Genomic DNA, 15,009 nt, shown 5'->3' on the forward strand with positions numbered 1-15,009 from the left:
CATCAACTGGCATGTGGTTGTGCATTTAAAAACAAACCCAAGTGGTGGACTTTCACTGAGTCTTCAAGGGCTGCATGTGAGAATGAATGGGATCGACATCTGCGTTCACATAGAAGTGTACATCCACATTACCGCTTTCTTCCCATCCCCAATACAAGATGCATGGATAAAAGGGTTAAATCACCCCTTCTCTGTGCACTGAGACAACCTGGTTTGCCCCTCCCCTCCGAGCGGGAGTAGAATGCCATTTAAATAGAAAAGGAGGAGAAACCTCTCTCTGTGTGCTGCTTCTCCCATTTAGACTTCTTGCTCCACAGCTTGACTAACAGCTGTTTGGCAGACTGTTAGGAGCCAGATTGTGCTGGGGAGGAGAAAGGAGTCATGCCCTTCCCAGCACAAACATGGAAATTGAGGAAGTGTGAGGAGAGGGAACTGAAGGAGGGGTCAGGAGAAACCAGCCTGGGCCCCCATGGCAGACAACACAGGAGATCTTCAAGAGGGGCCGTTTGGCCTTATCTGATAGGCATAGATAAATCCTCATGTGGCACTTTCATTGTTTTTTGAAGGAAGCCAGACCATCTGAAGCATAAGGGAATAGAAACAAACAACAGCTGACCCAACATTCATCTTGATAGATGAATGTTATGGATAAACAAATCACAAACCACACAGTAACAGTGGTAGGTAAACTTACTCTTCTCTTAGCTCATTGTAGTAGAAGATCTTTGTTAGGCTATGGTGGAAAAATCAGGAGTCTGGGAGCACCTTTTCAGACTAACAAATTTTATTAAAAGACAGAAGCTTTTAACTCACTTCATCAGATGCACAGAGTGACTAGACTGATACAAGATTTAAATTACTTGAAAATTAGAAGTGTGCCCTAGTGAATCAGATGCTCTACTAACGTCAGTTCTGTTTTTCTCCCAATGCCTCAGGTGAGATCCCTGCCATTTTTTATCTGAATAAGTGCCGCCACATGTACATTCATCCATAATTTATATTCAAGGACTTCTTTCTTGATAGTATTTTCAAAATCAAGGAAATAACTTCCTCAGATTATAAAACTTTGCTAGAAATGTGGAAACAGGTTTCAGGATGATTGCATGGGAACTAGCTAACAACAGGGTCTACCTTCTCTGCCACGAACATTTCAGCTTTAAACCTGCAGCAGTCCTTTCTAGAATGGTTTTGACACTATTGAAATGCATCTATGACTAACACCAATTTGGGTGAGACCCTCAGTAGCTCCTGGACAGGGTTTGTATGGCAGAGCCACTTGCCATCTCATGAGGCAGGAGCATCCATCTCCCAATACTGCCACCCCTGATTTGATTTATGTGCCATCAAGTTGTTGTCGACTCTTAGTGCCCACATACATACATTTTCTCCATGATGATCTGTCCCCAACCTGGTCTTTCAAGTCTTCCAATGGTGCGCTCATTGCCATTGCTACCCCTCCCCATTATTTAAAAACTCCTATAGGCCCAGAGTGAAGAAGGCTCATTCCACTGAGGACTTGATCAGTATGGTGGATACCATCAGCAGCTCCTGCTGACCACACCAGCTGCTGCTACTGCTACTGCTATTGCCACTGCTCTTTGCCTCAAGGTAAAGCAAGCAGATGGGCAATAGGGTAGGGAAATGTCCTACAGCGGTCTCATGCTACTGGTAAATTCTTGAAGATGTTGACTTCCAATGACAGACCTACATGGACTGAGCATAGTTAAAAGACTTTCCGACAGCCAGCAGCTCTAAAAAATTATGTTTGTCTACATCCTTGGAAAAGGGTTGTTGCTGGTGGGTTGTGTGTAGCACTGAGTTAAAGGATCTCCTATTTACATGACTGGCATCTCGATGTAACTCCTGCAAAACTCCCATGGCCTCATTATCTTCCCAGGGAAACAGCATATGTCAGGTTACAGTGGACTCACCTCCTGCTGAATTGACCTTGACTAGGATCCAGTCTTTGTTCCAGTCCTGACAGTCTGCTAATGATGCAAGGACTTCCTGCACTAAGGCATTCACCTGTAACAATGTGGTAAGGCAGGAAGAGTCTGGTCTGTATATGTCATATGAAACTATAGAGAAAGATGAAAAGACAAGGAAGGAATGTTAGCAAAGAAGCTGTTCCTTAGATATAGAATACAGGCTTTGCACTGTATAAGTCTCGAATAAGTTCAGTATTGATTGTTAAAGTACCACATCAAGCCAATAAGAACCTTGCGATCATCTCCTGGAGCCAAGCTCCCATATTGGCCAAGCTACCCTGGCATACTGAGAATTGTTCTGATTACACAATGGAAAATCAATGTCAAGCAGACTAGTTTGATCCTTAAGAAAGGAAATCATGATGACCTTTGTCCTTAATTCGGATGGTGTAACTGCTGTTCAGAAAAGGTTCTTCTTGGCTGGCAAACCAGTTCACAACATTCCTGGTCTGGGAATGAAAAAAGAGAAGAGACAGAAAAGCATTACCATGCAAGAAATTACAGCACAATAGAAGTGGACACCCATCGCTAATACTAACATGAGGATCCCTTTCCCATGTCACTCACATCAGTCCCTTAAAGGTACTCAATGCAAATGTTGGTGTCCAAAGATATTCCTTTCTTTCGCTCCCAATCTCTCTCCCTCTTTGTCTATATGTATGAAGGAAATTCAGGTTTCTTAGAAATTCAAGTTTTCAATCTTAGGCTAGCAATATATACATGCTGATGGACGAAAATAGTAGAAATGACAGTAATGGTCCATGAAACAGGATTTACAATGGCTAACAACAGTGATTTTGTTGTCTCTCTCTTTAAATAGCAAGAGAGAATATGTTTTGCAAATTAAGCATACACATTCCTATACCAAGGTTAACCAATGTAATTCTGGTTACAGAATTTAGCTTTTCCTCAGATGCCCTTTGGAAGGTGCTGGGGTAGAAAATGTTGAGTTGCTTGGGCATGTCTCATGTTCTCTAAAAGGAAAATGGGATAAAGCTAGCCTGGTTTCCTTTTCCTTTATGCTAAGGTGTGTTGTGTCATAAGATGAAAGAGAGAGGAAGAGAGCAAGACTCCGTAGAATAGATTTATTTAAAGGAAAAAGATGCCACAATGAAAAGACACGTTGTGCCGTAAATGAAAGAGAGAGAAAGAGCATATGTAGCAGGTTCATATGTCTTCTGAGCTGCTTCCCTCCCTGAGTTCTGCTTTACTTCCACCAAAAAAAGTCAGTGAAAATAATTAAGCAAAATTGAGCTTGTCCATTTGGGAATGCCCTGTGCAACTACTGAACAGTTGGAAAAAGGATCAGAAAATAATTGAATAGCCTCTGCTTAGAGGCAAGGAATTTACCTGTAGCTTTGGAGATGCACAGTTGCTGCCATTTTCTATCCTATTCAAAGAGGAGAAAAGTCCATGTTACCCAGACTGCCAGAGGCTTGCAGTGTGTACAACCAGATACGGTTTTTGAAAAAAACAGAGCAGCGATGCTAAAACTACAGGGATTCAAGAAACCCAACATACCACACATTCAGCCCCACAATCTTCCAAACATCAGGACCGCATCATTAACCTCACCCAGTTTAGATTAAGAATGACTACTGGGTGATCCAGAAAATCTGCCTCATTTGGTCCAGAAGTTATCACCCATGTCAGGATGGGAGCATGAAATTCCACTTGTTGGCTGGCAGTTCCCTCATCCTTTTGCTGCATGTACCACACTGCAGTGGCTTCTACTGGAAGAGTGTTTAGTGAGACTGCTTTTAGAGATATCAGATTGGTATACCTGGGTAAACTGACAATAGAAGGTAATTCCAGCTTCGTCAATCTGTTGCACCACCAAGAAGTCTGCCAACGGAAGATAATACTCCATGCACTGATAAGGTGGACCCCAGTCCAGGAAAGCTCATGCCATAATAAATCTATGAATATTTAGGGGGTCAAATGTCTCTTTGGTGTGGACCAAAGATAAAGTATTGGAAGGTCTCTCTGGGTGACTTATGAGACCTTAGGATATCTAACTGCTGTTTCACAGTAACAGCAGAAGTCAGTCTCTCTCTTTTCTGGAGCCAAAAAAGGTTGATAAGGGGACAGAAAGGAGATATTTGGATGGACAGAAAGCATTGTTCTAACAATGAGCACAAAATTCCTGGATTAAGGACTTGATCCAATTCTCATTATGATACCTGTTACAATTCTTCTTCTGGGTAAAGCATGATGGTGTTCCAGGAGCAGAAGGCCCCACTAATGCCACTAACTAGAAAACTGCTAATTAACATTACAACCTTTCATGGTGGTAGGAAGATAGAGAAAAAAAGGTCCACAGTCAGCTTCTAGCTAACAACCGTAGTGTTGATCTTCAGACAACTCCTGCAGTGATATAAAAAAGGAACCAGTAGAACAGAGAGACAAACTCTCCTTCAGTAAGAAACAGAACACAGTTCCACAACAAGTGATCAATAGTTGCAACACCACTACAAACCAGTCATAAAATATCATCCACCTTTCCAATAAGAAACCATCTGTTCTGAGCAGAACAATGTCCAGACAGCCCCCTGAAGAAGGAAACTTCACAGGCTCCACCAATCACTAACCTTGGTGACTGAAGAAAAGCACTAATCTTCCATCAAAAGGAATATACCCTCTGGCCAGTAATATCATAATCCCATTTCTTCTGGCAGATTTCCCCACCTCATGCCTAACCCAATTTCTAACCTCCTTGACTCTAAAAGGTACCTGCAGTCCACTTCTGAAGGATCCAATGCATATTTAGCAATTCAATTTCTTACTGAAGGAAAGTTTGTCTGTCTCTCTGTTCTATTGGTTCCTCTGTGTCTGCTAATTCATTCTCCAAAATACCTACATGGGATGGAATCCACTGAAATCTAACATGAAGGTTTTGGGAAGAAAGAATATTACTCAGACTCCAAATTGCAGCCAGCATTGATGCCTGATTTGACTTACTGAGTTTATATAACCACCCACCTGCTCGTATAGCCTGTAAACCAGAGTGAGAATCCCACAACATCACAAACTTCTCAGGACACAAACCCAGTCACAATTCCAAAGCTAAATAAATTGCAGTCAGTTCTGCTGTCATTACATTACTCCCATCCATCACCTGAAAACCCTTTTCCACATTCAGGCAAGGAACAACTAACAGAACCAAAACCCTATCACCGTGTGCAGCCTTCAACCAATCAGTACATTCAGTATTTTACAAAAATCCATATCTGGAAAAAGCTGATCAAAAGTCAAAGACTTGATAACTCCAACTGCAAAACAGAATTCTTCCTCACATCCCCCAACAAAACCTTAAATGGGTGATAAATCCACACTGGATTCAAGGACACCATAGAGTCCACTGAAACCAGTTTCCTTAAAGAATCTAATTCAGGCCAAGAGGAAAGTCTAACAACAACATGAGGACAGCAGCTATACAAAATTTTACCAGGATCACCAAATTCCCAACAGGGAGTGTATATTCCACCCCAAATGCCAAACATCAAGCGCCGTAATCTATTCCACAGCATAATGTTAAAAGAACTCTGCCATAAAGTTCCTGATGCACCACAAATAATTCAAAGAGCCTTAATCTGAATTAAATCCAATTTATGTGAAACTGTTTTAGAAGCCAAGGAAAAGACCTGACAGCCATAGTCCAACAAAGGCCTCACAAAACACGATACATCAATAAAAGGGACTTTTAATCTGCTCCCCTAGCAATACTATACATTAAGTGACAATGTGGTTTACTCTCAACATTTTGAACATGGGGAATCCAGTTCAACTTAATCAAAAATTACATCCCAAAATTTAAACTGAGAAACTCAAATAATTGGAAAAATATATAAAAACAATTCCAAATTCACCAGAACCCTCTTCCACATAAAAACCATCCCCACAGCCTTAGTTAAGGAAAATCTGAAACCCTGTGCACTCCCCCACTATTTCAAATCACTAAGAGCCTTATACAATTGTTCTACAGCTCCGTTACAATCTTTTAATTCTAAGTATATATCAACACTTCTGAGTTGTTATGTAAACATTTGCTTGCAATTGTTAACTTGAAGTCTGCCCACACCTGCATTCAGACCTCCTAGAAGAAAGCTAGGCTCTCTGCCATGATCATCCTACTCATGACTAGGCTCTTTTCTGACAACATGTGCACAATTACACCGTTCGGGAAAATATGGCAGACTCACACTCGATTTCTCCGGTGATCCTGTATTTGTTCTCGAAGCAGGGGGCCCAAACGAGCATCCTGAGTTGCGCATTCTGACAAAGTCTGCAAGACAATGGCCAAGACTGATTAGCAAAAGCAGCAAGGCTGGCTACCTTGGAGAGGAACAAGCCAGGTTTCCAAGTCCACAATAATGGGAGAAGAAAGCTAGTCAACCAACATGGCCAAAGGTAGCTAATGTGAAAATAAATACACATGGGACACAGTATAGTTCCTTTTAGGTCAATAATATAAAGTTGTGGTGGCAACAGCAGCAAAATTAGGAAGGAGAATGGTACTTCAACCTTCCAACATCCTCAGTTGCAAAGACTGCTGGGGAAAGGGAGGCTTTGCGTGCATGTACGCACATGTGCTATGTGAATGCAGGAGCAGGTGTGTGCTCTCCCACCCAACACCCAGAGGTCACTAGGAGTCAGGCAGCAATCATCCTTATCATCAGCATATCTACCACCACCATGTATGGACCTCAGAGGGGAAAAGGTTGCACATTTACCAGGAATCCATGCAGAAAATGCTTCCTGAGCCACACCAACTTCCATGGTCACTCTTTTACATAGTATAATTGATGTCCAGCCCTACTGCCCCTCTGCTGCTCCCTAAAGACAAACTGCTCCCTTGGGCCCACACCAACCTCCCCTTACCTGCAAAAAGGCCACAGCACAGGTCTCCGCTTGCAACAGCCGTCCATAAAGTGACACCCACTGGTTGACCAGCCACAGGATCTTTTGCCTTTTCCCCAGGATATAAGCAGCTTTGTCCTGCTCCGAGCCCTCAGAAGGTTCCGAATGGAAGGTGAGCATAAGTCAAGGAGGTGCAGGCCCAGGATGACACGATAGACCCCATTCCAGTTCTGAGGGCGGGAGGGGGTTCTTTCTGGGTGAGGCTTAACTTCTTCCCATGGCAGCAGTATCTGGGAGTAGCAGGCCTCAAGAAGCTAGCATTTTAACTTGCCCACAATGTCCAGAGTGATATGAGGTTAAAGACACTGGGGGATATTATAGCCAGACACCAAATGTTGTTGGGAGTATTCCAAAAGTAGCAGTAGTGAGATGCAGACAGGTATCAACAGTGGGTCCCTGAGTTGCTGAGCCCCGTCCTAAGCTGACCAGCACCTCCACAAACTCCAGGCCAGGCTTCCCCATCTACTGCTTCCACATGGGAGAGTGGGGGGTGCAATTCAGCCCTTCTGGCAGGTGCTAGGCTGGAGAAGGTTGGTCATGGACACCTCGACTACAACTTTTAAAGTTGTAGTTGTTGTTGTGTGTCCCCCCTCCCCATATACTGATGCAAAATTCTGCAAACTAGAGTTATATGGCTCTCATAACTATCAACGCTTATGGCATGGAAAAGTTAGAGAAAGGAGTCTTCAAGGAAAAAAATAAATTGGAGGGCTATATGTACATGGGTATACAGGACACGTAGGATTTTCCCATCAGTATCAAACTTGACTGGGACTCAGAAATAGTATATAAAAGCAGATTGGCATGATATTTCTGGGGAGAATTTAAAAACAAAAAACAGCAAAACCAGATTTTATATTTAGCTAGGAACATACCTAGTGCAGCCTCTAGAATGACTGAGAACAATGGGGGTTGTAATTTAATACATCTGGGGAGCATGTGGTTGGGGAAGAGTGCCCTAGTATAAAAGTCAGGTCTTAACAGCCTTCGAGCCAAATCTGGCCCTGAAGAAGTGCTATCTCCTTCCTCCACTGCACTGTATCAATCCAGAGCAAAGGAGGATGCATGGAGGTTATTACAGTGGTCTTTGCCATGGCAACCCAGTATAGTTCATTCCAAGAAAGCCTTTCCTGACTAGGCTTCTCCATCTAAGATCCAAGGCAGAGGCAACCAAGAAGGATATCGTTGGAGCAGAGTTCTGCACAGCTGTGGTGTCGGCATGAACACACTGTACATCAGGAGAAAATCTCCCAGAAACGTATCTGCAAAGAGGAGAGCAGCCATTCTGAAACATGACTTCCAGGCTAGATGCCATTCTAATTTACTGCCAGCTAGTGTAGAAGATTTGCATTCACTCCCCTCCACCCTGACATAAAGCTCCATACACGTTCCCACACAAAAACAACCACAGACCACCAGATCAAAGGGATGAACAAGCAAGCCCCCCTCTATTAAAACAAAGCCCATGGATGGTCTTCCTGTCCTAGAGATCATCTACTTGATTAGGGCTGGGGGCCCTTCCAGGCAAGGTCTGATCCTCAAACAGGTAGTTTTTTTTATTGGAGTATGGATAGCATGGTTATTCCCCCACATCTTTTTCATCTTGTTTCTTTCCATGAAGGCCATTAAGAAAAAGATAGCATAGCTGCACAGTGTCTTTTCATTGGCTGAACTTGAACAGGAATGCTGCTCTTGGCCTCTGAGTGACATCCTGGAGAAGGGAAAGGACAGAGATCACATCCAACTATGGCTGGGTTCAGGAAGAAAAGTGGGTGGAGCGAGGGCAACCATTAAAATTATTTAACTTAAATTGAGTAATTCCACATATTTACAAAAAAAATTGCCCATGGTGACATTATTAAAAATAGTGCAAAAATGGTGAAGCAACTGCATGAAATTAATTGAAAATAGGTAATATAAAAAAGTAATAGTCTCCAGGGATCTAATAATCTTCCTTTTGTAATACAGTGAAAATGACCATTCATAACAATTTTTGGAGGGGCCTTATGACTTTGTGCAGCCTTATGACACCCCTGCCTTAGGAGACTTGATTTGAAATCATCCCCGGGATACGAGTCTCTGCTCAGTCCTGCTCTGGACAAATTAGTTTCCTGCAGTCCTCAACTTCATACAGTATCGTCTTATAAGGCAATAATTGTTCTGGAGATTTTTCCTTTATGCAAACCAACTATGTGATACTCACCAACAGGATCAGAGAGTGTAGAGTCTGAACGCATGGTTTCCAATAGATAATCAAGTATTTTTTCAGGGGTCCCAGCCATTACTGAATATCTGAAGGAAAGAACAAGATATTGGTATCCAAGGTAGCGTGATTACATGATGGAAGCCAAACTCAAGAGACCTACTGTACCTAAAAGATACCAAACAGCTACAGTTCATCAGGTTTGGTAGCCCTTCCTTCACTCACTGAAGAAGCCACAGGTTGGTTGCATTTGCACCCATGATGGTTTCCCTCACTTTTGCCTCATATAATTAATCATCTACTCCAGCCTACAAGCAATGAGTACAGATCCCCCACTTCCACAGATGTGAAGCAGTGTATTCATAAACAAAACCAGCATGCAGCTTACACCAAAATGATTTGCACAATGAACATTGCTGAAGCAGAGAGATTTAAGAACCACATTAACAAGGAATTAGGGACTTCCATATAAAACATGGAGTGGGGAGGAAGAGACTGTCTGCAAGGGAAGTTTCCCTATTCCATCAGAGGGAAAAGGGGGGGGGGAAATGAGGAGGCAGATACAAGAGAGGAAGGAGCAGGGAGACTTCTGGGGAAGAAATGGCTAACTGAAGACAGCTTCACTAAAAGCGGAGCCGCCGACTGTGATGAGCCAGTGAGTAGATCAGCTCTTTGTAATTCCTCTCCAGACAAGGAGAGGACTGGAGATCACCTGCAGTTGCTCTTCACGAGGAGAATGCAAGACAGCAGTTTCCAGTGGGTTTAGAATTCTGGGAGACAAGGAAATAACCATTTTGCTGAAACCAAGGTTGGCATCTTCAAAAAGGACACTGGGTTCACATGCCTCCTTTTCTAATCACTTTTGGATATTGCTTGTCAACTGCTTTTCAGCTATTAGGACCTTTGGATCAACAGGTTTTACAGCACCGGGTGAGTTTCCTTCAATCCTTAGTGAAAGAAGTTTTAAATACAAGTTTAAGACTTTTTTTTTTCCTTTTGGAATGAACAGCAAAATGGTGCTTAGAACTTTGGTTTTGGAAAGTTACAAACAGACCAAGGGTCCATATGGATCTGAAATAAAATTTGGAATTAATCGTAAGAATCCTTCCCATGAGAACACGCTTTTGTTTTGAATTCTCCTAAAAAAACATGATAGGATGAGACTTTGGAGGTTGTACTCTAGAGGGAACCAGAAGGAACTAAAGATTGCAATTAAAGGAGAACACTTAGATTTGACTTAATATACAGAATGAAGCAAAATATTTTAACACTGGACATACTGAAGGATATTTATGAACAATGGATTCAGAAGTTAATTTTAAGAGTGTCTGCCTCTATAGATAGACTGTGTTTAAAAGACGTTATGAGAGAAAAACAAGTTATATCTGACAAGATTGAGACTGATTTGAAAGTGGATTTAAAAATGACAGGCTACAAGAATGATATGGAAAAAGATGCTACACTGGACATACAAAAGAAGCCAGCTGATACCTTAATAATTAAAAGGGATATACAAATAACAAACCAAGACAGCGATCCGGATAAGTTTCTTCAGGTTGGATTGTAATCTAAATTGGATTTTTACAAAAGAGGCTTGTTAGAACTTTGAAGAATTTTGTGAGAAGGGACAAAGAAAAAATGAAAAGAAATCAAGTTCTAGGACATTATTTGAAAGGACTAAAGATCAAGATTGTTAGAAGTAAAAGGAAGGAATATAAAGTTCGTTTATTTGATCAAGGTTAAAGTAGATATGTTGTTATTTCTGGTAACCCTTAATTGACTTCTGCTGATCAGGACTGAAATGACAATGCTTTATGGATTTGTTTATAGATATGAGATGGGATATGGGAAGAAGAGATCATTTTTGCATTTTAAGAGAAGGTGAAAAGTTACTCAAATTGTTTATACTTGTTGTGATGAAGGGGAAAGCCACTTCTTTATATATTTCTTTTCTTTCTCTTTACTGTATTCTTTTTTTCTTTCTTTTCTATTTTTCATTTTTTTCTTTTCTGCACCTTCTATTTTTTCTTTTATTCTTTTGTTTTAGTTTGTATTAGTTTGTATCTTTTTAATTGTAATTTAATACAACTACTCTTAAAAAAGGGGGCAGGAAAATGAGGGGGGCAGATTGCTGTACCTACTGCTCCCTGGAGTCCCAGGAAGGTGACTGGAATTACTGCCTTGTGAATTCTTCTCTAAAACAAGCACCACTTTCCCATGTTCCTTCAGCCGTAGGGTGTTAGCTTCAACATCCTAGGAAGGAAAGCAAATTATTATGGGTTAACATACATCATCACACACTGGCCAAGAAATGGATCAAGAAAGAAAAGAAATAATCCCACTTCTGAATTTTTTATTAGATTTGGCATCCATATGCCAGTCCTGCACAGCCCCACTACCGGGCTCCTGGCACTTTGTCAGAGTGCTGGCATAAGGCATGCACTCCAAATGGCTTCTGGTAAAATATTAGAGCAGAGCAGCAGCTTTTTAATCATAGACATCCTAGTATTTTATTTTGCATGAAGTCTGAAGTATGCAATCAAGTACTGCAAGGAGGCTGGCTAATCAATATGATGAAGGTTGGCGATGATTAGAATTTAGCAGAAAAAAATCTACAGCCCTCCATCATTGCTCTAATATTCATTGATGCTTATTAATGTATGTCAGAGGTAACAGAAACAGTGGCATACAGGTAGTCCTCACTTAATGACCACAAAGGGGACCAGAATTTTGGTTGCTAAGCAAAGCAGCCATTAAGTGAATCCAACCCAATTTTATGACCTTTTCTGCGGTGGTCGTTAAGTGAATCACCATGTCATTAAGTGAACCACATGGTCACTAAGTAAATCATGAGGTTCCCCATTGATTTTGCTTGCTGGAAGCTGGCTGGGAAGGTCAAAAATGGCAATCACATGACTGCAGGATGCTGCAACAGTCGTAAATGCCAACCAGTTGCCAAGCACCCAAATCATGATCATGTGACCTGGGGGGAGACACTGCGACAGTCGTAAGTGTGAGGATCAGTCACAAGACAGTTTTTCAGCACCATCATTAGTCCAAACTGTCACTAAACAAATTATCATTAAGCAAGGACTACCTGTACAATAATAGAGGCTGTGTGTAATCTGCATTAGACCAATAAAACAAAGGCAATGATACAACACAATTGGGCAATGTGTGACTTTCCAGTTGTTGATTACAGTAGTCAAGGTCACTAAACATGGGAATTTGGGTTCACCTCCATCTAGAAAGCCACATATTGCCAATCTAGCTAGGAATAAACAAATTAGAGTAGAATAGATTGAAAGGGCAGGGAAGTTGCAGCCAAGAGAAGTGTAGCTGGGTTCTGGAAAAGATATAGCCATGAGGAACAATCTGGAAACACAAATAATGGAAGACAGAAGGGTGTCTAAGTACTTCATGGCTTAAATTTGGAGTAGACTGTGAACTTTATTTATACCTGCCTTTCCATCCTTCAGTGCTCTCAACGTCCTTATATAAGAGACAAACTTCTTCCCACCAATCAAAGTATACTTAATGTTGTAAATCTGTCCCCAAACACAACAGCCTCAGTCTCCAGCGTGATGGATTTCCAAGCCTACCTTGAGAATCCGGTTGAAATCCCTTTTGTCCACTCGCAAGAAGTGGCAACTGTCTTCACGGAGGATGATGGTGGCAGCACGGGGGGCATCGTTCACGAGTGCCAGCTGACCAAAGTCATCGCCCTCATGCAGGGTGGACACTAAGCCCTGCAGAACGAGTGAGTGAACCAATGGTTTTATTCACAGAGTCTAGATAACCACCTTGGCAAATATGAGTTGTCATACTGAGATCACCTGACTACCAAAACTGCAAATTTGTTCTTTTCTGGTTTTGTACCTTATTTCTAACTTAACCAAAAGGAAACCAAATTAAATACAGCCTAGGAGGAAAGGTGTTAAGGGCAACTGTTGTAAGGACAGAAGGTTAAGCATACAACTACATTAATTTTGCCTTGCAAAGGCACACCCCCTGAATGTCTTTCACGATATGGTAAACCTGTTTTCACCCAGCAACATGGTGTTCCACCTTACTTTAACCTCTTACGTATATTTATTTTTCTATTATATGGCTACTGTACTCTGCAACCAGTTTACGATAAGTAATATAAACATACATAGGAAGTGAGCACACCAGACAGAAGGCCAAGCTATTTCCCAACCTCACTTTTCTGCCATACTCTCTATTTGCAGAGACAAATATATGTTTGTGTGCAAACTTATCTAAGTACCCATGACAATGTAGGGGAATGGGGAGCTAATTTGCAATGGGTAAATTCATTCATGTGGATAAATTTCAGCACTGAAATTGTCCATAGGGTGGGGGGAGGGGAAATTTTGGAACACAGAATTTTATTGCAATTTATATTCTTTCATGGATTTATGAATTAGGGAAGGGAAGGGGTGGGGTGAGGTGAGGTGAGGTCCAGGAGAATTACAGATGTTTAAGTGAGCCTTGCACATATGGGCACATTCCAGAAAGGTAAACTTTGACTCCAGACTTCCCCAGCTGACATGACTATTTTTGAGATTTTGGGTAGTTGGAGCCCAGACACCCAGAGAACACCCGGACTGTTGGGTTATTATATCGCAAGGGAAGAGTTAGAATGTGGCAAAGGAAGAGTTTGTAACACTGTAAAAGTGTGAGATAAGCCTGTACATTAATTGTCTGCAAATACAAGGAACTCTAAAGTCTAAAGCCTCAAACTGAGGGCTAGAAACATTGAAAGAAATAAGCTTTAACTCTCTTCTTGGTATCTGGACTCCTAGAATTCTTGGTCTTATTCTGAAACTAGCCCTTTGATGCCTACAGAGATTAAGAGTTCCACCTTATCATGTGTAACAACATTGACTGATCCCTTCCAAATGATGTACCAGGACGTGCCCTTGTCCCCTTGGCTGAACACTGTGGGGGGAAAAAAAAGGGACTACGTGTTAGTGACATGGAAGTTTCAGTATAGGCAAATGAAGTGCAGTTAAAAATGAACATTTTTTTTAGAAATAAATCAGCAGAAGAACAAATGGGCATCTTGAGCTAGAGAAGATGAACTAGGAATTTTTTAAAAGGGATATACAGGCTCTAAAGAGAGAAGAATGAACATCAACACTGACAGCTTTCCTCCCTGATTTCACAGGACAGAAGATCGTTGAATGCCATAGTTGTTCCTTTTTACAATGGTTGGCATGAGTTGTTATGATACTGCAACTGGCGTGTATAAAGATGCGTAACTGTTTCAAAGACACCAGCTCACAGTGCTACACCTGCCAGCCTAGCTGCAGCCAAATGGCTGCATGAAGTAGCAATGTGGGATACAGGAGGAGCACTGTCAGTGAGAGAGGGAGTGACACCAAAGTGACAAAAAAACTTTTACTCACACACAGTTCCAGCCTTGGCATGGGACTCAAAGAGCAATACAGCAGCCAACTCTCTCTTCACCTGCACCAAGGGGAAACAGCCAGTGAGTAGGCCCTCGAGTAACACGTTTCACTGAGCTATCACACATGTGGAAAAGCAACAGCTGGTGACTGAAGTGAGCATGTGGCATAAGGCAGCATTTAAGGTCAATCCTGGATTTCGAAACTCAATACATACCGAGACAAACCTCTTGAGGCCAACTGAAGATTTACAAAATAGTAGGCCAGCTTTTCAGTTTCCAAATGTTCTTCATCAGGGGAAAAAGAGGAATTAATTAATTAATCAATTAATTAATGAAGGGAAAGAAGTGTATAAATGGTGTGTAAATCATGTCTAAACTTGGATAATCTTAGATGGGATGTTGGGCAGTTTGCAGAGGTACAAATGAAGTCTTGTCAGGTAGAGAAGATGGGTTAAGTGCACACCACAATATTTCCCAAAGCT

The 15,009-nt window shown here is 41.6% G+C and overlaps 1 protein-coding gene across 1 annotated transcript in view; it reads right to left on the reverse strand.

The window, feature by feature from the left end:
• The window catches only part of RAPGEF3 (Rap guanine nucleotide exchange factor 3), a 60,373-nt gene that overhangs the window by 9,847 nt on the left and 35,517 nt on the right, over positions 1-15,009 (reverse strand). The window contains exons 8-18 of the mRNA XM_063293969.1: positions 14,526-14,586; positions 13,979-14,055; positions 12,714-12,860; positions 11,249-11,364; positions 9,112-9,200; positions 8,092-8,170; positions 6,870-7,020; positions 6,191-6,273; positions 3,339-3,378; positions 2,356-2,437; positions 1,932-2,078 (exon numbers count right to left, since the gene is read on the reverse strand). Of these exons, the coding sequence (XP_063150039.1) occupies positions 1,932-2,078; positions 2,356-2,437; positions 3,339-3,378; positions 6,191-6,273; positions 6,870-7,020; positions 8,092-8,170; positions 9,112-9,200; positions 11,249-11,364; positions 12,714-12,860; positions 13,979-14,055; positions 14,526-14,586 (1,072 nt within the window). The remainder of the gene's footprint in view (positions 1-1,931; positions 2,079-2,355; positions 2,438-3,338; positions 3,379-6,190; positions 6,274-6,869; positions 7,021-8,091; positions 8,171-9,111; positions 9,201-11,248; positions 11,365-12,713; positions 12,861-13,978; positions 14,056-14,525; positions 14,587-15,009) is intronic.

Source organism: Candoia aspera, chromosome 2 (genome assembly GCF_035149785.1).
Source record: "Candoia aspera isolate rCanAsp1 chromosome 2, rCanAsp1.hap2, whole genome shotgun sequence".
Lineage (NCBI taxonomy): Eukaryota > Metazoa > Chordata > Lepidosauria > Squamata > Boidae > Candoia > Candoia aspera.